At 53.7% G+C, this 22261-nt stretch overlaps 4 protein-coding genes across 9 annotated transcripts; 2 read left to right on the top strand and 2 right to left on the bottom strand.

Annotated features, from left to right (window-relative positions):
- The first annotated feature begins 45 nt into the window (after positions 1–45).
- On the top strand, positions 46–3331 carry LOC117650098 (WD repeat domain phosphoinositide-interacting protein 3). Of its 2 annotated transcripts, none has more exons than XM_034393401.1 (8): positions 46–284; positions 645–821; positions 916–1098; positions 1196–1386; positions 1476–1561; positions 1641–1742; positions 1831–1952; positions 2036–3331. In XM_034393401.1, exons 1-8 carry the CDS (start codon positions 218–220, stop codon positions 2140–2142), a joined length of 1035 nt encoding a protein of 344 aa, XP_034249292.1. In that variant the 5' UTR covers positions 46–217; the 3' UTR covers positions 2143–3331. The 2 variants fall into 2 exon arrangements, with proteins under 2 accessions (XP_034249292.1, XP_034249293.1); XM_034393402.1 differs by lacking the exon at positions 46–284 and adding an exon at positions 317–464.
- On the bottom strand, positions 3119–7450 carry LOC117650094 (little elongation complex subunit 2-like). Of its 4 annotated transcripts, none has more exons than XM_034393393.1 (16): positions 7388–7450; positions 7226–7314; positions 6985–7124; positions 6789–6907; positions 6564–6722; positions 6343–6474; positions 6081–6203; positions 5863–5998; positions 5570–5743; positions 5345–5492; positions 4604–5264; positions 4372–4519; positions 4067–4289; positions 3810–3988; positions 3530–3716; positions 3119–3252 (listed from the first exon to the last, which is right to left on the bottom strand). In XM_034393393.1, exons 2-15 carry the CDS (start codon positions 7246–7248, stop codon positions 3568–3570), a joined length of 2514 nt encoding a protein of 837 aa, XP_034249284.1. In that variant the 5' UTR covers positions 7249–7314; positions 7388–7450; the 3' UTR covers positions 3119–3252; positions 3530–3567. The 4 variants fall into 4 exon arrangements, with proteins under 4 accessions (XP_034249284.1, XP_034249286.1, XP_034249285.1 ...); XM_034393395.1 differs by having other exon boundaries at positions 7396–7414; XM_034393394.1 differs by having other exon boundaries at positions 3530–3696; positions 3805–3988; positions 7226–7416.
- Positions 7438–9387, top strand: LOC117650099 (40-kDa huntingtin-associated protein). Its single transcript, XM_034393403.1, has 7 exons — positions 7438–7618; positions 7730–7776; positions 7888–8090; positions 8183–8414; positions 8500–8599; positions 8704–8822; positions 9082–9387. Exons 1-7 carry the CDS (start codon positions 7554–7556, stop codon positions 9252–9254), a joined length of 939 nt encoding a protein of 312 aa, XP_034249294.1. The 5' UTR covers positions 7438–7553; the 3' UTR covers positions 9255–9387.
- Positions 9332–19734, bottom strand: LOC117650097 (acidic repeat-containing protein-like). 2 transcript variants are annotated; one of them, XM_034393398.1, is made up of 9 exons: positions 19600–19734; positions 17243–17666; positions 16707–17168; positions 13230–13467; positions 12972–13113; positions 12249–12413; positions 11852–11986; positions 11072–11122; positions 9332–9972 (listed from the first exon to the last, which is right to left on the bottom strand). In XM_034393398.1, the coding sequence occupies exons 2-9, from the start codon at positions 17658–17660 to the stop codon at positions 9826–9828; spliced, it is 1758 nt and encodes a 585-aa protein (XP_034249289.1). In that variant the 5' UTR covers positions 17661–17666; positions 19600–19734; the 3' UTR covers positions 9332–9825. The 2 variants fall into 2 exon arrangements, with proteins under 2 accessions (XP_034249289.1, XP_034249291.1); XM_034393400.1 differs by lacking the exon at positions 11072–11122.
- Between the last annotated feature and the right edge of the window lie 2527 nt (positions 19735–22261).

Below are 22261 nucleotides of genomic sequence, written 5' to 3'. Positions count from 1 at the left end.
CTAAGCAAACAAGAACAAAAAGCATGAACAAGCGAACTGAAAGCATAGGCCAAGGAAAGGAAGAAGCAGGGAGGAAGAAGAAAAGCTCGCCTACTAGCCAAGTGTCAATGTTTTCCTTGAAATCGCAAAACAAGCAAGCCTTTTCTGCACTTTAGTTAACACATTTGCCCAGTCAGGGCCGCATTGCGACAGTAGGTTTAATTTCATTGGCCCAGCCATGAATTTGGGGCCTTCAAACCCCCACGGCAACGGGCTTTTATTTGCCGGTTTCAACCAAGACCAAGGTGAATAGTGTGTTGATTCGCTGCGCTGCGCACCAGCTCCTTGTTTACGCGTCACTGTTTAGTGATAGTTTCTATTTACCTGGAGAATTGCATTTAATTGTTGAGATATTTTGTTATGACATCTGTATCTTGAGTTCGATTTACTGCCTGTCATGGTGGTTGTGCCCTCCGTCACATCAGGTTATCTCTTGTTTAAGGTTTTTCTGTGTTATTCTTCCCCTGTCCCATCATTGATCTGTCAAATTTGTGGGACTACCATGTTCATTTACACCATATATATAAATACCGAACAGTGGATAACTTTGTTGATTGTGGCACCTTTCTTACTGCGTTTGGTAAAACGTCATTGATGTCTGACAGGATGCTTCGCTTGTGGGATGGATAATGGATTCAGAGTGTACAATTGTGATCCATTGAAAGAGAAGGAAAGAGAAGATTTTACTGATGGCGGTTTGAGCTATGTTGAAATGCTCTTTCGATGCAACTACTTAGCTCTTGTAGGAGGAGGAACTCATCCCAAATACCCTCCGAACAGAGGTATGTTGTCGAGACATTAGTTTATGGTTTATTGTGTTTGCTATCGTTTTTCTATGAAACTTTTCCAATAACCTCCATACATTTGTCTTTGCAGTAATGGTGTGGGATGATTTAAAGAAGCAGCCTGTGATTGCACTTGAATTCAACGCTCCAGTACGTGGTGTTCGTTTGCGAAGAGACCGTATCGTTGTTGTATTGGAAGGGGTAATCAAAGTCTACACATTTACACAGAATCCTCAGCAGTTACATGTCTTTGAAACTAGTCCCAACCCTAATGGTAAGCCAAGGTTGTTTTATTTTCTGTTGGAGTCTTATGACCCAGTGGATTGTTTTATTTAATTGTCATTTTTTTCCCTCACCAATGAATCTAACAGGTTTGTGTGTACTGTGCCCGAACAGTAACAATTCACTATTAGCTTTCCCTGGTCGTAAGTCTGGTCATGTACAAGTCGTTGATCTAGCAGACACTGAAAGACCCCCACTAGATATTGCTGCCCATGAAGCACCTCTCAGCTGTATAGCACTTAACTTACAAGGTACTCGACTGGCTACTGCATCTGAAAAGGTATGTGTATCCCTACTTGATTCAATGGCTGTATCCCTTGTTTTGAAGCTGTGGAAGCCATTAACAAGTCATATTGGTTACCTTTGCAGGGTACCCTGATTCGAGTATTTGATACTGCTAGTGGACTGTTAATAAATGAACTGAGAAGAGGTGCTAATGCGGCAAATATTTATTGGTAATTAATTTTATGCATAATTTTTAAAATAATAAACTTAATTTTGAAGTGTTGAGCTCATTCCCTGCTTTTCCTCTAGTATTAATTTCAACCATGATTCAACATGCCTATGTGTTTCAAGTGATCATGGAACAATCCACATATTTTCAGTGGAAGACCCAAAACTTAACAGACAATCCAGGTAAGCACATGCACTTTACTGCCATTTGCTCTTAAATCTAATTCATGCTTTTGTTCAATATTAATTCTTTTATATTTCTTTTGCTCAGTTTGGCAAGTGCTTCATTCTTGCCAAAATATTTCAGCTCTAGCTGGAGTTTCTGCAAGTTTCAAGTTCCTGGAAACTGTCGTTGTATGTGTGCATTTGGAGCGGATAATAATTCTATCATCGGTAGGCTATGGTTGGTTTTGTTGTAGACCTGTCCCTTCACTTAAACGTGACTTACAATTTTCTTCTGTTTTTATTTTTACCAGTGGTTTGTGCTGATGGCAGCTACTACAAGTTTGTGTACACCAAGAAAGGTGATAGTTCAAGAGATGTTAGCACTCAGTTCCTTGACATGCAGGATGACAAGTTGTAAAGAAAGAGAAATTGTTCTCCATAGAATAATAATAATAATAATAATAATGGTAATACCTACAAAATAGGACAAACATGGACATATTATAAGCACAAATCCTTGTGTTTCTGAATTTTTATTTGTACAATTACCTAGAAGTTTAAGAGTAATTGCAAAGTGTCAACTCAATCATGAGACTAAGCCCTAGTCTCATGACTCAACGTCTTTCATTAACTAACACTAGGGACAAACTTCCCTTTCTGAGGATCAAGACCTCTCATTTGCTATTATGTGGCTAAAGTTGGGGTATCATTTCAGACTAATAATTGTATTCAATGCAAATTTCAAATTTGAGTGCAATCATGACTTGGAACCAACAATTAGCTGAACAGACTATTATCATAGGTTTGATTTGACAGTTGTGCCGTGTACTTCTGTATAGAGGATTCTAGAGGATTTAAAAAATGTACCAATATTTAGGTTTTGTTGTCTGTGATAAAATCTCTTACACAGGATTTGTTCGATGTTTTCTGGACAATTTCAGAGTTCCCTCTCTTTAGACCTGAAGTGCATTTTGGTTGTCAAATGTTATGATGACAATTTCAGAGAGGACCAGTGATATTTTCATTTTTCTTTGTAAATTGATTATTGGCTGAAAGTACATGGCACTCTCCCAGTGACAGCAACAGGTCATCATGGTTTTGTGAATTTAGAATTTAGTACAATGAAGTTGAACATTTCTCTCAAATTTCCTCCTATCCATGTTGTGAATGTTTTTTTTTACTCTTAGCCTTTAATTGGAGAGAGAGTTGAAGTACAAGTTCATCACATTGCTTGCTTTTTAAACCACAGTTCAATTAATGAATTTCACTACGTTGCTGATTGTTTTCCTTTGCTTGCATAAAATGCTAGAGGTTTATTTAGGAATGTACTGGTAGAGAAAAATGTATTTCCCATGTATATTCTGGCACCATATTGTGCTATGATCGTTGATGACCATACATATTGAAATGTTGAGATTTCTTTTCAGTCCCCAGTGAAACTTGAGTTAGAAAGATACTGCCCATCACTCTCCTTTCAATATTTATATGTATTTTACCGAGTCCAGCATTTTAATACACTGTTTTTATCCTGCAACAAGTAGATTTTAATGTCATATCAATTGATAGTGAGTGCTAAGCAGTCAAAGGGTCAATATAATGTAATAAATCACAGAAGTTCATTTGAAATGCTTCATCTCCTTAATTTACAACATCATAGAAATTGGCATTATATGCAGTGTTTGAGATTTCTGTTGTTGAACTGATAGGTTTCATTATTTTGTTAAAAAGGTGATCATGTTTTTATAAGTAAATATATTTAGAAATATATTGTTTTCAATAAAGTGTAGAAAAAAAATCAGACCTACTTTCTTTGGCATTTCCTTATCTCAGTTCACTTTTCCTCCTACGGCATAGTGCTAGCCTCTTCCTCCGGTTCTTCAGCTTTGTTTGTAGGCTTTGCTTTCTTGTTTTTCTTTCTATTTTTTTTCTTATACCTACTAGAAGAGCCCTGTTGAGGCTGTTGATTTTGAGGCTGTTGATTTTGAGGCTTACCTAAAGAATGAAATTAAAAGTGACAAATGATGCCATTCATAAAGTGATTTTGATGAAAAGGAAATCGATGCAGACAAGTTCTCTCAAACTTACTCGGTTTTGACTTAAGTGTTGGACCTTTTGGGCTATGGAAGGTACATGGCATTGACTGTATTTGTAAGTGTCTTGGCAAAATAACGTTAGTATCAATCTCTGGCCATGGCATATCGTAATCTATTATCTCCGGGCGACTCCCATAATCTTTAGGAAGATACCAGTCTATTACATTTGCCCTGAAAATAATTAAATATTTAATTATTGATTTACTTTTGGGGAATTACATTTTAAACACAGATCCAATTATTACTAACTCGTTTGATGCTTTGAATAATTCTACACTGGAACCCATTTGTGGAGAATGAGACAACAGATATTGGCCAGTTGGAAGCTGGATCAACTCTCTCAAAATTTGTTGAAAGCATTTTAAATTATCTGACAAAGCTGTTTTGTAAAGAGTCTGAGCTTCCTCCTCAATTTCTAATATTGATCGCTTCTCGAGTGTGACCAGTTCTGCCCTTTGCACATTGACCCTGACTAAAACAGAGGAAAAAAGATAATTAAGATTTAAAATTTCTTATGGTTTGGCTGCAAAAGCAAAAAGTAGGTTTGAACATACCTCTTGCAAGCTCAGTGTTAGGTTGGATAAGTAGTTTGGTCCATTGTCTTGTTAGATCACTCAAAGGTATGATGCTAGGACCATATTCAAGCTGATATTCTGGTTTGGATGCTAAACAAATAGGCTGATATTTTCCATGATCCAAAGGCTAGAAGAAGGGTAAAAATACAAGTTGTAAGCTACAGCTAACAATATTTCTAATTTTAGGGAACAAACTAAATAAGAATGTTACCTCACAGCCATCAACACGGCTTCGTATTAAAAGGTTGATTTCACCTGACTGGTTTTGATCATTTTCTTCTTCTTCAGACTTCAGACACCATAAGTTATAAGTCAAATTTGTGTTAGAGACAGGTAGTGCATTGCCATTCACAATTTGTACAGGCTCAGGTGGACATATTTTTTCCCATTTTCCTGGTTGTGTTTGTTTATTAGAGCCACCACAGCATGCTAGTTCAGCTGGTGGACTCTTGGTAACCGAATCTTCAGTGCAAATAGTTTCCTTGCTCTTCAAGGGCTGGGCTTTTATTTCTGAATCATCAGATTTAACAGCTTTCCTACTAGGAGTAACTTGTTTTGAACTTGATACCTCATTATCTGGTAAGTCAATCATTAAGGCATCATCATCATCATCATCATCATCATCATCATTATCATCGTCGTCCTCATCATCAGGTACATTATTCTTATTACGATTTGGATGCAACGTTGATGGAGGCGGGTTACACAAATTTGATGAATCATTGTTGGAGGGTGGTTGTTCAATTGAACTAGACTTATTGCTGTGTTTGAGTGCAGATTCTTCAGCATTTGTTCCAGATGAACTTTCTGACATTGTGTCTGTAGAGTCTAGGTTTCTCCTAATTAAAATATCCTCTCCTTTTATGTCAAACCTAAAACAGGGGCAAAAAAAACAATAAGTGTTATGGATTTGATGCATAGAGGACATGATGTCTATGTACTTATCACTCACTCAATCCCTGCATTACGGTTTCGGGTAACAACAGCAGCAAACAGTGCATGTTTCTGGTACCAGGAAACTTTCTCAACGCCCGTCATTTTGGGTTTTGGCAGTTGCTTGTCAATAAATATTATGGTCTTTGTGACTGGTTTACCATCACCTGAAAATAATTACAAAAACAGTCCAGTTTAAGTTTTGGGAACAGTCCATCATCATGGTGAAGCAGCTGCTACTTACAAAATGAACGATGCTCTTTCACAATAATCGGAAGAACCCAGGACCTGCCAACTTCACTGACAGGACATTTCTTCTCATCATAATTGTCAAGGAGACACCGCATGCCACTAGTAGATATCACAACATTGGCACCATGAAGACGCGCCAACCGTTCCGCATTCGGATCTCTGCTCACTTCATTTTTAAAGTAAAAGCAGGAGGGTAATAGAAAAGTTTTAGAAATATCAAACAAGTTTTACAGATAAAAACAAAATTATTCTTAAATTATTAAATTATTCTTTTATGAAATGTACCTGGGACCTTATGTAAAGTTCCATTTAAATTAGATGGGGGGACATTTAAAAAAGCCCAAGTTCTTAACTTTAAAATACTTGAAGCAACTCTGAAAGCTTCATGAAAATCAGGTAGACGAGCCATTGCAATTTTACCCTGACACATTAAAAAGAGAAGAAAAGCATAAACAATCTTGATGGAAAAAGAAAATTTCATTACTGTACAACACTGCACTTACAATGTTTAGGAGGTTTTTGACAAAATGCAGCTTTTGACCCATCTCAGCATTTTCATGAATAGAAAATGTTTTCAATTTTACATACTTATGAGGATATTGAGACATAGCATTAGAGACTTTGTTCTGAAATTTAAAAAAAAAAAAAAAAAGTAAAAAATTAAATAGGGCTCCTATGTGCCTATAAAATTGAAAAGGAAAACAAAACAACCGCCATTGATGACTTTGCAATCAGTTTTGAAAATTTGCGATAATTGCCACTTACAGCCCAGAACTGCAAGAAATAATTATGAGGATCGCCTTTAATGTTAACAGTTCGATGCTTGACCTCAGGCCAATTTATTTTGGCACATTCCAGGAATTCCTTTTGTTCTGCTTTCACTCTTGAGTACAAAGACTGCAAAGAGGTAAATAAATTTAGTGATTCATCACTTTGGTTCATTTTTATTATTAATCAATAGGTGTGCAGCATTAATTTTTACTGACTTGAAATAGTTGATGTTCTGCTTTTTCAGTTACTGTTAGTTCTTCTGTTGGTTTCCCATCAAATTTCATCCAGAGTCTTAAACATTCTGCATGTTCTTGAGAAGTGAGATCTGAGATACGAGCAAAGTGAGGGAACCTTGAAAATCCTGGTACATAGAGCTGAAAGAAAGATGAAGTCAAGAAAAGGTTCATGAATAAAGCAGAAATAAAATAGAAATGCCTTACTTTTCCATCATTAGAATCCTTTAGCTGAGCTGCTTTCATGCTCGCTGCATCACGTTTTGACTTCTGCATTAGTAAATCCCTTATATTTCGGTTTAGGGCACTTTTGGGAGCTCCCTTACCTAAGGACAAAACACCCAAAAACCATGAAGCAAGTTAACAACATAATTGGAAACTTTGTGACAGTATGTATGCATACTAGGTTCGATTTCGTGGGGAAGAGGGCACTGTAATGAACCAGTCAGAATCTTGTGCGTTGAAGACATTGCAAACCATTCTTCCATAGTAAATAATTGAAAATTGTCATCAGGTGGGCGCTTCCTTTGTTCTGGGTCGTCCCTGGAAAAATGACATGAGAAATGGTAGCAGGTCAATGAAAATCGCTCATCTGACTATGAATGAGACTTGCGGCGAAGCATCAAGTAACAAAGTAACCTTACCACAACGCGTTGAAAACGTCCATGGTGTGGGTTACGAAATCCTGTCGAATAACAGTTCGATAAAAAAATCTCGGAACCCTGCAGATATTCTAAATGGATAAACCGAGTTATATCTCCTTTTCGAAAAGCACAAATAGCTAACAACTAAATGTAAATGTGCACCTGCTTGCCTCTTGTGTTTGTTTACGTTCGCAGACGTATGGGAAATTCGTCAGGAGCTTGAGCGAGCTTTCATTTGTTATCAGCTGCTCCTTGCTCTTGCAGAGCGCAAACAGTGTGATGTTTCTTGGTTGCGGTCCTGTTTAGTTGATTTTCTGTTACTGTCACGATGGTGGATGCTCCGTCAAACGATATATTGACTCAATATAGGTCTATATCCAACAAGTTGAAAAAGTATGTGTTTGCAAACCTAGGGGGAACATGCTGACCCCACCTGAAAAACATAACCTGCTTTTATTTCTGACAGTTCTTGATTTTACTTTCTTAAAAAAATTTTCTACTTAGGAGATTTTTACGGAAGCCTAATGTCCAAGAAGCCAGTGAACAATATGGTAAGTTGTTTTTCTCTGCTGTTTCTTAGTTGTGGGAAGTTTTAATCACATTGTCTCTTTTTAAAAATAATTCACTGTATACTTTGTATTTATTGTTTCTTGTCTGTTTAGGTTCTTTGGCTATGCAGTGTGAGTCGCAGCAGTTATTGCCCTACGCTGGTCTTTGCTGGCAGGCTGTGGCACGCTGTGAAAACGAACTGGGACATTCCAATGGAGAGATTTCAGCCTTGGTTAGAGGCGGGCGATTGTTCTTACAGTCAGAACGAAAAGGAGCCAGCATAGGTTGTCAAAGTGCTGGCGGTGAAAATGTACAGGTAATTCAGCCAATACGAGCCAACTGTTTGGTTGACGCTTTGAAGTGAAGCAGACTTTGGATGTGCTGGTGTGCCATGTCATGGTGTTGCAGGCCGCCCTTTGCTGCTTCTCTCGAGCGGGGCAGCGCGCGCAGTTCCAAGGGCCCTTGGGCGTTCCTGCGGCTGCCGGGCTGGCGCTGCAGGTCGCCACGGCGCTGCGGCTGGAGCTGGACAGGCCCGAGGCGGCGCGCAGCCACTACGCCAGGGCGGCCGAGCTGATGCGCTCCAGCCCCATGGCCTACATGCACTGCCTGGAGAACATCGCCAGCGACAGGGTCAGCGACGGTACGCCATCCTCGCCCTCCTGTTCGTACCGTCGCACTGGGCGAGTCCCATTGAGAACTCGACTTAGATTGCATTGTATGTGCAGGCGACTACGACGGCGCCCTGGCTGTTGTGGACGAGATGGTCTCGGTGGCCCAGGGAGCGCCGCAGCCGACGGTGGGCTGCTTCCGCGACCTCCTGCACAGGTGAGCAGAGCACTCCACCCCAACCCTGGCGTCGTGGTTTCGCCATCGCCGTCACGCTCCTTTAGGCCAAAGCCGATCTAAACGAAATTTCCCCCGTCTTCCAGGTGCGAGGTGACGCAGGTGCTGCTGTTGCTGCTGCTCCAGCCGACGCCGCAGCGACTTCCCGCCCGGCTGGCACACCTGCTCGAAAGATACACCTGGGGCGAGCACGCCGACGGTGCAGGTGAGTGAGTGCCCGCCGACGACGACAGCCCGAAGGGTAGGCCAGCCCGCCACGCACCGGTGCGTCGAAGCGCTAGGGTTGCCGCCCGCGCCCCTGCCGTGCTGCAGCCTGTAGCGTAGGCCAGCCTGCCACGCACCGGTGCGTCGAAGCGCTAGGGTTGCCGCCCGCGCCCCTGCCGTGCCGCAGCCTGCGTAGGCCAGCCTGCCACGCATCGTTTGCCGTCTCACTGAATGCCAACGCGGCTTCTCTCTACTTGCAGACGAGCTGGTGAGCGAGGAGCTGTTCCTGCTGCTGCAGTCTCTGGTGATGGCCATCCAGTCGCAGGACATGCCCGCCCTGCGCACCCTGGAGGCCGACCTGTGGCGCCACCTCTCGTCGGAGCAGCGCACCCTGCTGCGGTCATTGGCGCGCTCCGTCTGCCGAACAGTGTGAAGCCGCAAGACTGATTTGCATCTCCTGCTGGTCCGGGAGTGGATTGAGGGGCTCCGTGTCAAAATAAATAGAGTCATTTATTTAAAATAAATTATTATAAATACAAATAAATAGAATAAATAATTTTTTTCTTGTTGGCCTATAAATTATTTTGTCCAATGTCGGTGGTCTGCGTTGTCTCCCCGTCTCGTTGTGCCAGCTCGAGCTGCCGCCGCCCACGCACCCGTGGTCCGCGCCGCACGCACGCACGGCGGAGGCCACGGAGGCCAGGGCGAAGAATGGCCGCCCTAAACCGGCAACCGGCCCAGAGGTGCCTTTGATCGCTATCTGTGCGCGGAAGCCGGAAGCTACCCGGCGGCGTGGCGGCGTGGGCGGTTCTGCAGGCAGCCCCGTGATCTCGGTGACAACCGGGCATTACCCGGCAGGCGGCCCGGATTTGGGCGCCGCGCGCCGCGCCCGCCGCCGTGCTCCTCTTCCTCCCCACGATGGCTATCAGTCTAGTGGGCCGTCCTGCGAACGGACCCACTGCTAAATGAGATCTTGCGACGGTCCCGCTGCGGGCCGGCAGGGCCTACAGGGCGCCCACGGTGGGGGGCGGCTGCAGCATGGACCTGGTGGCCGACGTGAGCTTCTGCGACACCAGGTGGGCGATGTGGCTGCTGCGGGACCACACGAACTCGCGCGTCCTGTCGTGGTCGTCGGCGCTCTCGACGCGGACCTGTGCACAGGGCGACGTTAGTACAAGCTGGGTGGTTGGCAGCGGTTGGCAGCCACAGGCTGCTGGACAATGGTGCTGATGAATGACGACTACACTGCAGTCGCCGCAGTCTGGCGGAGCTACCCCGCGCTCGCGAGCACTGGAGCGTGGAGTAGCGACGGGACAGGTGCGCTGGCCGCGACTGCAGCGGACTTGAGCACGACATGCATGGCCACGTTGTTATCTCCAGCATCACGTGCTCTACTTGCAGTGGGCCGTGCGCGCGGCGGGCGCCACACGCACGGCACGCTTCCGCCGCCCGTCTCTCTCCCTCTCACTGCAGACAGGCGAAGAGAGAGAGACAGACAGACAGACGACGAAACATGGCAGTCGTTTTATTTTTCTACGTTCAAATGCACCCCGTGGAGCGGCTGTGCTTTGATGCTCAAATGGAGTGCGCTCTAGAAGTAAATGAAGGGTGCGTGAAAGCGTGCAAATCGACCAAGCAGTTATCTAACGACCAGCCAAAAGTACGCCAGGCAGGAGAAGCAAAGTTTCAGTGACAAGTGAGAGATTTACATAGTGCAGCCTACTTGTACACCCGCCGGGCCCCGCACTAAACTACCGCACCAACTATACCGCCCGCAAACTATAGGTGGCTGGCCGACAGGGTGAGATGAACTGTACTGCTCAGCACTCCGAGGAGGCGAGTGTGAGTGGCTACCATGATTTAGTAATGATGCTGGATGAAGTCGTGGCTAGTCACGACGAGCTACACTGTTAGTACCGGTCGGGGAGCGAATAGAGAATCCTATCGCAACGCCGAGACACCCACGTCCGTTTGCCTTTGTACAGAGAGGCACGACCGCGCGCACCTCCGAGGACGCTTTCCCTTATTCACATTTTTCCCCGGCTTGCCCGCCCCGGTCAGGGTGGACCAGGGTGGACCAGGGTGGACCAGAATGGACCAGAATGGACCAGGACGGACCAGAGTGGACCAGAGTGGACCAGGGTGGACCAGAGTGGACCAGGGTGGACCAGGATTGACCAGGATGGACCAGGATGGACCATGGTCCCCGAGGGCGCGCGCGGCGTAAGAATGTGGCGGTTTGGAACATACCTTCGTGCTGTTCCCCGCCCCCGCCCCAAGGCTCATGGTTTGCATGCGAACCTGCACACACAGACCACAGCACCAGAGTCAGCCAACTCACCCGGTTTAAATTTTTTTTTTTTTTTCGTTCAATGTTTTGGTTAGTTGGGGGCCGGCGAAGGGGAGGGCGCGGCGGGCCGCGGCTTCGGGGTTCGGACTGACCCCGTCCCGATCCCCGCCGCCTCGCCGCATCCCCGCTTGCCGCCGCTGCTGCTCCCACGACCCGCGGGGAGCAAGAAGAGAACCGCAATAATTCGCGTCATACTCACGGCGGGCGCCCGAACAGAAAAACCGAGGAAGAAAACACAAAGAAGGAGAAGAAGATCAAGAGCAAAGTCCCTCCCTCCTCAGTGACAACGTTTTTGTCGCTGCCGGTGGTTTGGCGTTTGGCCGAGGGGCCCGCGGGATGGCGGGACAGACGGGGCTCTTTAGGCGAGGAGCGCCGGGCCTGGCCGAGCCATTGTGTGAAGGGCAAGGGCCGCCAGGAGCCGGGCGGCCTAGTGGCAGTGCAGCCGGCATGCTGCAGCATGCTGCTAGCGCGGCAAGAGAGCGAGGCGTGCGAAGGGAGCCGCGAGTGGCGAGGGCCGTCGCCGGCGGCGTGGCCAAGGCGCCAAGGCGTGGCCGGGCCGTCGCGTCTAGGCTGCCTATCTTGGGTGATTGATCAAGGACGGGGTGGGGTGGGGCAAGGCGTCCGGAGCGTCCGTCCGTCCCTTTGGGCCGCCCGGGACGTCCGGGCCACGGACGACTCACCTGCTTGGGCTGCATGACCCTGATGGAGTGCAGTGTCGCCGCGCCGCCGTGCATCACCCTCAGGTTGAGCCTGCCCGTCATCTCGGCCGTGGTGGCGGTCGCGCTGCGCAGCTCCTTCTTGGCGCCGCGGCCGAACTGCAAGCAAGGGCCGGGGGCCGAGGGCGTGGGGGTCAGGGCCTGGCCGTCAGGGCCTCGAGCGGCGCGTCGTCGGCGCCACAAAGTGCTTCATCGCGGAGTTACGGCCTGCGCGGAGAAAGCGCTGCCCCTGCCGCCGCGCCGCCTCGCGGCCATGCCGGCGTGGCCCGCAGGTAATGAGGGCCTCGCCGACGTGGGCGGGGCAGACGGGGCGGCCGCCGAACCAAATCGACCGAATCCCCGCGAAACGCGGCGCGCTTACCTCCTTCTCGACCTTGAGGACCAGCGGCCCGAGCAGGAAGTTGGTGCGCACCGTGGTGTGCGTGTTCATCATGTTGACGGTGACGTCGCCGGACCGCTTGATGGAGGACAGGCCGTACAGCGTGGCCTTGGCGCGGGGGTGCTGCGTCTTGGTGCCCGTCTTCTTCTGCAAAAGCACGGCGTTATTATGTCGTCCCCCTCCCTCCTCGTCACGCTGGTCACGCCAACCATCAGCGTCGCGGACTCATTAAAGCGTCACGGTGCGGAGCGTAAAGCGGTGCGTCGCGACGCCGCGGGGACGGACCGAACCGACCGAACCGACGCACCGACAAACAGAACCAACGGCTTGGTTTATCGAGTACTGTTCGGCCGAGTGACATTGATGCGGTTTCGGCGGTCAAACACAAACACCGCGACCGCAAACGAGCCTGCAGCCGGCAGCACGCCGACGAGGAGTGAGTGGTTGACGAGGAAGCACGCCGCGGCAGCCGCGGCGTGAGGGAAAGGCTGGACTGACGACGCCGAGGGCCTACAAGGGCCAGTGGCGGACACTGGACACTCTCCTCTCCTCGTGCGGTGTGCGGTCACGAGGGGCTTTGAAAAACGAAACCGCAATCCGAACAAGTGCTGGTTCTTTCCCTTCCGCGTGACCGCTGCAGAACTACCATTTCAACGTAATCAGGCCTTGAAAAGCTGACCCCTTTCCTGGTGGAGTGCCCCTCACCTTGTTCTTGGTCTTGTTCTTGGTGTTCTTGGCGCGCGGGCTGGCGTGGTGCGCGCGGCCGGTCGCGTTGCTGGCGGGCGCGGGGGCGACGCTGGCGACCGTGGTGGCGATGATGTCCTCGATGGTGGTGGCAGCGATCTCCCTGGACACGTAACAGTGACAGACGCGAAGCACGCGAAGCAGTGCAGCGCCACGGCACCGCGGCTCTCCTGCGAGCTGAGGCGAAACATAGAGGAAACAACACATGGAGCTACTCACGCGTCGTCAGTCTTGGACATCATGTCGCCGTCGCGCTGGTTGTTCTTGTCCTTCTTCTTCTTCTTTTTCTTCTTCTCCTTGTCGGCGGACTTGACGGCGGCCTTCTCCCCAGGCGTGAGGCGGACGTTGACGGGGTCGTAGGAGCGACGCAGGATCTTGTTGACCCTCTCCAGGATGGTGTCCACGAAGCGGTTGTACTTTGTGATGTACGCGGTGGACGGGCCGTTCTGGAGCGCGCCTGCAACGCGGGGCAAGCCCACCTGTGAGGGACCGGGAGCGGCGCCGGGCAGCCAATGGGAGCGCCCCCCGCTCACCCCACTATGTACACGCCTGGGTCCCAGCCTCCCAGCGCCCCAGGGCTGCATGCCTTGTCCATCCCCGCCCAAGAGACAGACGCTAGACTAGACAGAAGGCCCGAGGACTTGGCGCGCCGTGTCGCCGTGTCACTCGGCCGGCAAGACGGCTTCGCCACAAAGAGACCCATCGGGGAATTTCGGCCGGCATCCTTCCAGTGCAGCAGCACCGGTGGGCGCGAAGCGCGAAACGCGCCAATCGGAATCGTTTTCTTCCCGGCACGAGGCAGGAGCAGAGGGCAGTAAGGCAGCAAGGCAGCAGGCCCCTGGGCGGCATTCTCGCCGTTCTCGCCTCAGAAGGAGGCCGCCAGGCGGCGCTGCTGTGGGCCGTTCGGCGTCGGCCCTTTATGCTGCATTTTGACAAAACGACCGTGCCGTATTCCCCCTGAGCGAGCCTTGCTCTAGCTGGCCGGCTGGCGGCTGGCCGCGCCCGGCACTAAGCGACAGGCAGGCAGTCAGGCAGGCGACAGACAAACAAGGGGACGGCTGGCAGACAGCGGGGCGGGCTGAGTGGCTGGGTGGAGCGCCTGGCGGGTAGGCAGGCCCGCGCAACCCCCGCGTCGTGCAGGCCGGCCCACCCTGCCGTCGGCGGGCGCTAGGCGCTAGGCGCTAGGCACGCTGCGCTCCGGGCCGGGCTGCGCCAAGGGCTGCCCCAAGGGCTGCCCTGGCTGCACTTCGCTCGCACCGCCCCCTCCTCCGACGCTGTCGGCCCACCATCGAATGTACACGAGTAGATGTAGATATATGCAAATGAGTAGATGCTGGGATTAATTGACATCATGCACCCCGAAAGCAGTACGACTTCTCTCTTTCCGGAGCCGAGCCGAGCCGAGCCGAGCCGAGCCGAGCCGAGCCGGCGGGAGGTGCCGGCCTTCCGGCTGGACTCCGGGCCTCACTCCTCACTGTCCGCACTCGTCCCGGCAGCAGCGTGGACCGCGCGGACGAACAGCAGCAGTAGCGGCGGCAGCGGCAGTCAGTGAGTCTGTTGCGTCGCAGCAGTGGCGGTCCTGGCGGTCCGTTGTGTGTCGTCGGGTCGACTCCAGTGCATCGCCCCGCCACGCCCCGCCACGCCCCCTCGATGCGCGTCTGGCGGAATCCCCTTCGGTCCTAGCAATCGCCCGTCTTCTAGCGGGCCTCGGCTCGGGCCTCCGTCTTAACGGTCGCCGCGTGTTGGGTTGCCTACCTCGCAGGCTGTCCCGGGTTGTCCCCTCCACTCTCAACATTTCTCATTTCTCTCCCCTCCCCGGCCCCCTCCGCGACGGCACCTCAACGGTACCTTGACCCTGACCAAGTACGTGTACGCGAGCCGCGTTTACGCGCGTGTGTGAGTGTGCGTTTTAGACATCCGTTCGGTTTTGGCAGGGGTGCTTTCCATAACTCACGAGGAATGGCAACCATTTCATGTTATTTAATACTGCCCTGTGTTATAATTCCCCGACCACGGTGAACCAGTGAAAGCTCGCGGACTGTCCCCGGAGTCATCCCCCGCGGTCCCGGTCTCGGGTCCGGCGTCGTCGTCTCTCTCCCTCTGTCTCTCTCTGCCTCGGGTTCTGGGCGAGGGCTGCGTCATCGGAGGTCACAGGGTTAGCTCGGACTGTACAGAGTGTCGGTGAAAGCCTGTCTTAAACTTGAGGTGAAATGAAATGACAGTTTTTGTTATGCAAGCAGGGGTTGTCGGCGGGGCGGGCGGCGGAGGCCGGTGGCTGTCGGGACTACGTGGATCGGGCTCGAGAGTCCTCGGTGCGGGGGCCTGGCCCAAGGGCTGGCTCCACCGAGTCATTTTCCGATCGACGAAGTCAGTGGACGGTGGCCGTGGCTACTAGAAGACGACCACCTTCATTTCGAAGCCAGGTTCCGTCCGCTCGCCCGCCCCGGGACACCCGGAACCGGACACGACATTTCCACAAGTCTCGCGTACTGGAGCGCAGCGCGCCACCTGCCCGCCACCAAGCACTGGGGACGGTCCGGGGCGCGGGGTTCGGAGTTCGAATACTCGCGAGGGCGCTGTTTTCAGACGCGAGCCCTACTTACGATTTGATAACTCCTCCGTGGCTTTGTCGTCGGGGTGGCTGGCTCTTCCAGACTTCTGGCACTTACCCGGGGAATGGCGACGCTTGGGGAGGCGGGGGTGGAGGGGGTGCGGGGCGGGCAGTGTCAGTCAGGTAGGTCAGTCGTTGGCTCAGTCTCAATGGCAGATTAAAGAAGCGGTAAGATGCACGCTGGATTAGTTAAATCATGTTAAAGCGCATGCAGCGATATGATGGGTTAATAAAGGTTATTTACCATGTTACGGCGGGGAAAAGTTAGATGGAAACATTCTCTTTTTTTTGCGTCCTTTCAGAAAATGGCTACGGACGAGAACGCCGAGCTGTCACGCTGGAACCGTATCATTCGTGTGCCTTTGCTGAGTTTGGTTAAAAGAATGAGGACTTAAATTGATTGGGCGCATTCTCTTTAATGGTACACATACACACAGAATGTACTGAATCCCTGAGCTATCAGGCCTTCAGCCCGCCCGCCTGCATCACACTGACAGACCTCAAAGTAAAGTCATTCCAAAAAAAATTTTAAAAAAAAATCTTTTAAAAAATGAGCAAGCATAGAAATTGAGCAAGACTCGTCATTTGTTTCTCTCTCATACACACTGGCACACAGCAGTCATCCTTTTCTCACAATACATCGAATAAATTAACACAAATAAATATCTATGGCATGGCAAACGCACGTTTGTGGCGATGCAAACGCGGTCTGAACAGTAACAATGTGTTTCATCTCTGCACTAACTAGATGACTAATCCACGAGGGACAAGCTAGTGTCGAGCGAAATGGTGCCTTTGGCATTCACATTCATTCCTCTCTAAAAATCGATTCTGTCTTTTTGAGCAAATTGAGGACAGCAATAGAAATTGATTTAAATCAATAATTTAAATCAATAATTTAAATTAATAATTTAATTAAATAAATAAATTAAATAAATAAATAATTTAAAATAAATAGCACGGAAGGGATATCGTCAACAACAACAATTCAACAACTTGACTGACTTGGTAAATAGGCTTTGAATGATATCATAGGACAGAGTTGGCGCTGGATTGTGACGTTTCTTTCAGGACTTTGGACTCACGTGATCTTTTCGCTTCAATCGCCTCATCGTCCACCACGTCGTCCAAGTCCGTCTCAACATCGTCGTCGTCGTCATCGTCATCATCATCGTCATCGTCGTCCTCCTCATCATCTACGAGATCGTCAACGCCGACATCTTCCTCGTCGTCGTCGTCGTCATCGTCGTCGTCATTTGAGGAGGCGTCCTGAGAGTCCTGGGTGGCCTGGGGGGCGGCCTGCACGTCCTGGGCCGTCTCGGAGGCCTGCGCTTGGACCTGGCCCTCGGATGACACCTCGCTGGCCGACTGGCCCTGACCCTCGGCGTCGTCGGCGGTCTGCTCGCCGTCCTGCTCGCCGTTGGCCGAGTATTCACCTAGCGAGTCCTCGGAAACCTCGGAGGCGGCCTGGCCCTGGGGGGCGGGGCCGGCGGAGGGCTGAGCCGCCGGCTTGGAGGGTTCGTCGTCGTCATCGTCGTCATCGTCGTCTGCAAAACAAGAGCGTCAGTGACGAGTTGTGCGCCGCTAGAAGCCAACGCCTTGCTATAGCCGAGATACTCACCTCCAAGGAAGTCATCGAAGAACCTCTCGAAGTAGTCTCCCTCATCGTCGTCGTCGTCGTCATCGTCGCTGGATGATGCGACCTGGGCGGGCTGGCTGCCGCTAGCAGGGGCGTTCTGGCCCGTGGGCGTCGCGTCGTCGTCATCGTCGTCATCGTCGTCGTCATCATCATCGTCGTCGTCGTCCTCTATGTCGAGGTCCAGATCCTCATCGTCGTCGTCATCGTCATCGTCGTCGTCGGACGAGGACACCTGGTTGTCGGAAGATGACTGGCGGCCGGTGGCGACGGCGGGGGCGACGGCCACGGCCTGGGGGGCGGCCTTGTCGGCCTTGTCCACCTCCTGCTCGCGGTTGGCGATGGGAGATGCGACGGCCAGGCCGAGCAGGCAGCCCAACGCGACGAGAACCAGCCACCTCATGGTATCCTGCAAGCAAGCGAAGCAAGCGACGACTCATTAGCACGTGGAGAAAGCCAAAGCCACACATGGCGTGGCGTCGCGCCGCCGGGTTCAGTGACACTTTCATTCGGCCCTGCCGTGCCGTGCCCTGCCCTGCCCTGCCCGCGCTTCGGCTTTTCGGCGGCACGGAGGACGGAGACAGGACTGCAGCGCGATACTTTCGTCCCGGAGAGCGGGCTGCTTTTGTGCGGCGTGAGTTTCACTCGCTAAGCGACCGGGCCGGGCCGTGCGTGTGTGCCACCGTGCCGCGTGCCGCCGAGCTTGGGGGCACGGCATCGCCATTGCCAGCATCGGCAGCATCGCCAGGCCCTGGCGCAAGCCCGGCGGCCGAGCCGGAGCGTAGGGCCCCGTTCGACCCGCTGGGCCCAGGCCAACAACTCACACGGGTAACGGCACTCGACGCCTAGGCCTATAGGCCAGGTGGATGCCCCGCTCCGCCCCGCACCACACCGCCCCGCACCACACCGCCCCGCCCCGGCCCGGGACGCGTCGTACGAACACATCGTCAACACGCATCTCAACGTGGAACCTGTTGGTGTGTGTGCGCGCGCCTACTGATCACCAGGACTCCGCCCTGCGCGTCCGGCCGCTTCCCGCTCCACTTTCACTTGGAGGAATCCGGCGGGGACTCGCACACATGCCCGGCCCCGCCCGGCCCCGCCCCGCCCCACCCGCCCCGCCTCACTGCCACGCCGTGCCCGCCGCAGCCTTGGCGCCTGACCTTGTTTCTTGACCCGGCCGGGATGACCGTCACGCTGGAGACGCTCCAGCAAGGACCTCTCACAAGGACGGGCTCGCCCCGCTGCCCTGTGGCGTCCTTCAGGACCCGTACTTCATTCGGGACCCTGGCGTCCTTCGGGACACGTCCTTCGGGACTCCTCTACGTCCTTCGGCGACAATGCGTTCTTCGGGACCCGTGCATCCGTCCGGACCCCGGCGACTGCGCGTCCTCAGGACACCGGCTGGCCGCGCGGGACGCAGGCAGACACAGGCTCGGCGGCGGCGAGTTTCGAGATCCAACATAATCTTTGTATGTGGGTCGCATCTAATAGCCCAATCCTGGACCGTTCCGTTACACGCTGCCCTGCCCACCCAGCAGCCGTTCCGGCGCGGCTCCAGGCAAAGTCAACGAACGACCGAAGCGAGACGAGTGGAGTCAACTAAACCGAGCCAAGCCGCGCGCGCCGCCGAGCCGAGCCGAGCTGAGCCGTGACCACGGCTAGAAGTACCTCCACTTCCACTACGCGCCGGAGCGGCTGCAGCGGCCCGGCCGGGCCGGGTCACACTCGAATGGGCTCGACGAGAAGGCCAAGGAGGCCAAGAAGCAGGGCAGCGGCGGCAGTGGCGGCGTGGCGCCATGCCGGATGCACGACAGATGCGCAGGACACAGCCCCGTTGCCGACGCGGCACGCGGCACGCCGCGCACGGCCTTCCCTCCACACCTTTGCTTTCGAACGGCCGCGCCACCGCGCTCTCGATGCCAGGTGCTAACCGCGCCGGTCCTTTCACCACTCCCTTCTCGTACGTGCTCTACTTGACCGGCTGCGGCGCCCTGCCTTCTTCTGCCGACCTCTCGCCGAGGTGCTCCAACGGGGTCCTCAGGAGTGCCTACACTGGCCGTCTCGGATGCACTGGGCCAGACCCTGGTGCTCGGCTTGCTGCAGCACCAGGGCCAGCCAGGACCAGGCGCAGCGCCACGGCCAGGGGGGCACGGATGCGGTGCGTTCCACAGGTAGCGTCGCTGGCGGCGAGTCGGCGTCGGGGTGTCGGCGTCGCGATCATTGCAGCGGGCGTCGCGGCCGCGGCCGTCACCAGGGGGTCGCCGGCGATCACCTCCACGCGGCGGGCCAGGCCAGGGGGTCCCCGAGAGCCCCAAGGGAGCCCGTGCCATTCCACGTACCTTGTGTTGTTCGTGAGGTGAGGGGCCCTTCCGGCTATCCTAAGCACTACACACAAGCCAGGCAGGACGAGACGGGCAGACACGTCGGGAAGACACGTCTGAGTTGCGCGCGCGTCTGTCGAGGACTGGCGTCGCTGCGGTAACGGCCCGCGCGCCCGGACCCCCGGGCCGCCCCGCCCCGCTCCAGAGCGCCGCGCCTCCGCGCCTCCCCGCGCCCCGCCCCCCGCGACGCCGCGCTCTGCCCCGGGCTGACCCGCGCCCCCTCCGCCGGCGTGCGGAACGCGTTTGACCCCTCCCCGGGTGCAGGGCGGCAGGCCAGGACGCCGTGATGCGATATTTCGGAGGGAGGAATAAGGGGCACTCACCTACTCGGCGCGGCGGCGGGGCGGGGGTGGGGGAAGTGACGTCACGGCGGAGAGTGAAGCGGCGTGCCGTCCCTCTGACGGCGTCCTCGGCGACCAGGAAGCCGCCCTCTCTGTCCGACAGTGCGGCAGCTCGGCCGGCCACCGCAAACACGCTAGCTGTCAAAATAACGCGGTCCAGTTAGAAATACAAAGAACGCGAAAAGCTGACAGGCCGTGCGGGTCACGCCACGCCACCGGCATCTCTGCCGCTACTCTGTCACAGGATGCCGATATCGGCTATCGGCCGCGTATCGCCATCCTGCAGACTGCGTGCCGCCGCGCCGCCCAACCGCACGCACGCCGCTTTGGCAGATGGGATCCCATCGGCCATCGCACGCGAACGCGAGGCGACGCGCGGCGCATTGTTTCCGCGAGTCGTTGCAATAACAGTTACCGCGCCATTTTGATCACGAGAGGCGTTTTCTTCACTCTGTCCCTCGCGCACTCATGTTGCGCCCCTTATAGGTGCGAGAGACACAGAGCGACGAAACCGTCTCCTGGAATCTGGAATCGGTGTGCCGCGTGCCGCGTCTTGGCGACGATGGGTGCACGCTCGCGGTTCCGAAGGCAAATTCGTGGCAGGGTAGACCTGGCCGGCGGCAGGCCAGCCAGGCCTCAGCCAGGGCTCCACTCCAGGACTCCAGCTCGGTGAACCGTTACCTTTTCAGTTCAAGTCGCCACCTTACCACACACGACCAATCACGTGCAGGGCAGGTGGCTGCGGGGCGGAGCGGGGCGGAGCGGCGCGGGACGGGTTGGGGCCAGGGTCCATCCTCCAGCCAACCTCTCTTCTCCGCCTCGACCAGCGAGACCAGCGCAGCGTGCATGTTCCAGTAGCGCTTCCAGGTCTTTTGTAGGCCCCGCGTTTTGAACCGCGCGCTGGAGCCTGGAGCGCCAGTCACTCTATTTTCCATTCCGCCGGTGTGAAATTACCACGAGTGAATCGGCGAGCCACACAAGCGTCGCAATCTGGGGATCTGTGTCACTTGGCGGCCTTTCTTCCTCTCCTTCTTTTCTCTCTCTCTTCTTCGCGCCGCGACGCCCCAACGGCAAAGCTCGTGTGAGCCATTATAATTTTCGATGGCAGGAGAACGATACCGCGATTGAGGGGTGGGGGGAGCCAAAGCGACGTCCTCGGCGGAAGTTAGTAACTGTTTCCACTGACCAGCCCGGGCGGCTAACAGCGCCCCGCCCCGCGGCGCCCCGTGGGTGCGGTCTTGTGGCCCAGTGACGTCCCTCAGGAATGCTGCCCCCACTGGGCGGCGATTGCGGGCCAGGGCGGGGTGGGGCGGGGCGGCGTGGCTCGACCTGCACTTGCATGCACCGCACGCCGCCGCCACGCCGGTCCGCCTCCACTGCCCGTTTGTCGTCCGCGACGCTGTTCGCGAGCTACTTGAAGGTAAGCATCACGCGAGTCACCCACGCCGCGACCCGTGCCTCGTCTTGCCTCGCGTTGCAGCGCGGCAGCACGACTCGAGACACGCGAAAGAGCGAGCAGGCCGGGTGAGCTGCTGCAGCAGCCTCACAGCCTTCATTGTGTGCAAGGGATCCTCGGGGCGACGGAGCGGGCAAAAAAGAGGAGCGAAGAAATGGTCACTTTGGCCCCCTCCTTCGCGAGGCGCCTCGCCACGCCGTGCCGGCCGTGCCTGGGAAGGCCGGCGTGACGTTCGCCGCTTCCGTCGCCGGCGGCTCAGCGGCACAATAGGCTGTCCTGTCTCCTGTCGCGCCCCATTTTCCGCGCCTCGCTTTCATCCACTCGATTTTCGGAGCGGCATCGGATCGTCAATTATCATAATCGAGTCATCGGCGCGCGTGACCGCGCACTGCGCGCCGCGCGGCCCGGCGGAAGGAAGTCGGTGCGGGCGATGCACCGCACTGCGGCGGGCCGCACGCAGGCCGTCAGGCTGACAGGCCGCCAGGAAGGTGCACGGAGTAGCTGAGCTAACGCCGGACCAGAAGAAGAAAGGAAGAACAATGCGCCCACAACACAGCCGCCAGCGAGGGGTGAACGACTCAGCGTTCTGGTGTACACATGAGTACATGAGTACGGGTGAGTACACCTTGCTTTGCTCACAAATTTCGCACTTGTAAACGCCCACGGGCTTTATTTAGCGTTTTAAACGACACCCAACGCCAAATCAAGCGAAAAAGTACAGAATTTCACCCTTATTAAACTTGAGAGTACACTGAGTACGGGCAAATTTGTACACATGAGTACACTAGTGATTCACCCCTCGGCCGCCAGGCCAGGGCACCGC

Source organism: Thrips palmi, unplaced genomic scaffold (assembly GCF_012932325.1).
Source record: "Thrips palmi isolate BJ-2018 unplaced genomic scaffold, TpBJ-2018v1 HiC_scaffold_4, whole genome shotgun sequence".
In the NCBI taxonomy this organism is placed as follows: Eukaryota; Metazoa; Arthropoda; class Insecta; order Thysanoptera; family Thripidae; genus Thrips; species Thrips palmi.
Note: the sequence above shows the minus strand (reverse complement) of the source record. Positions and strands in the feature narration are given on the sequence as shown.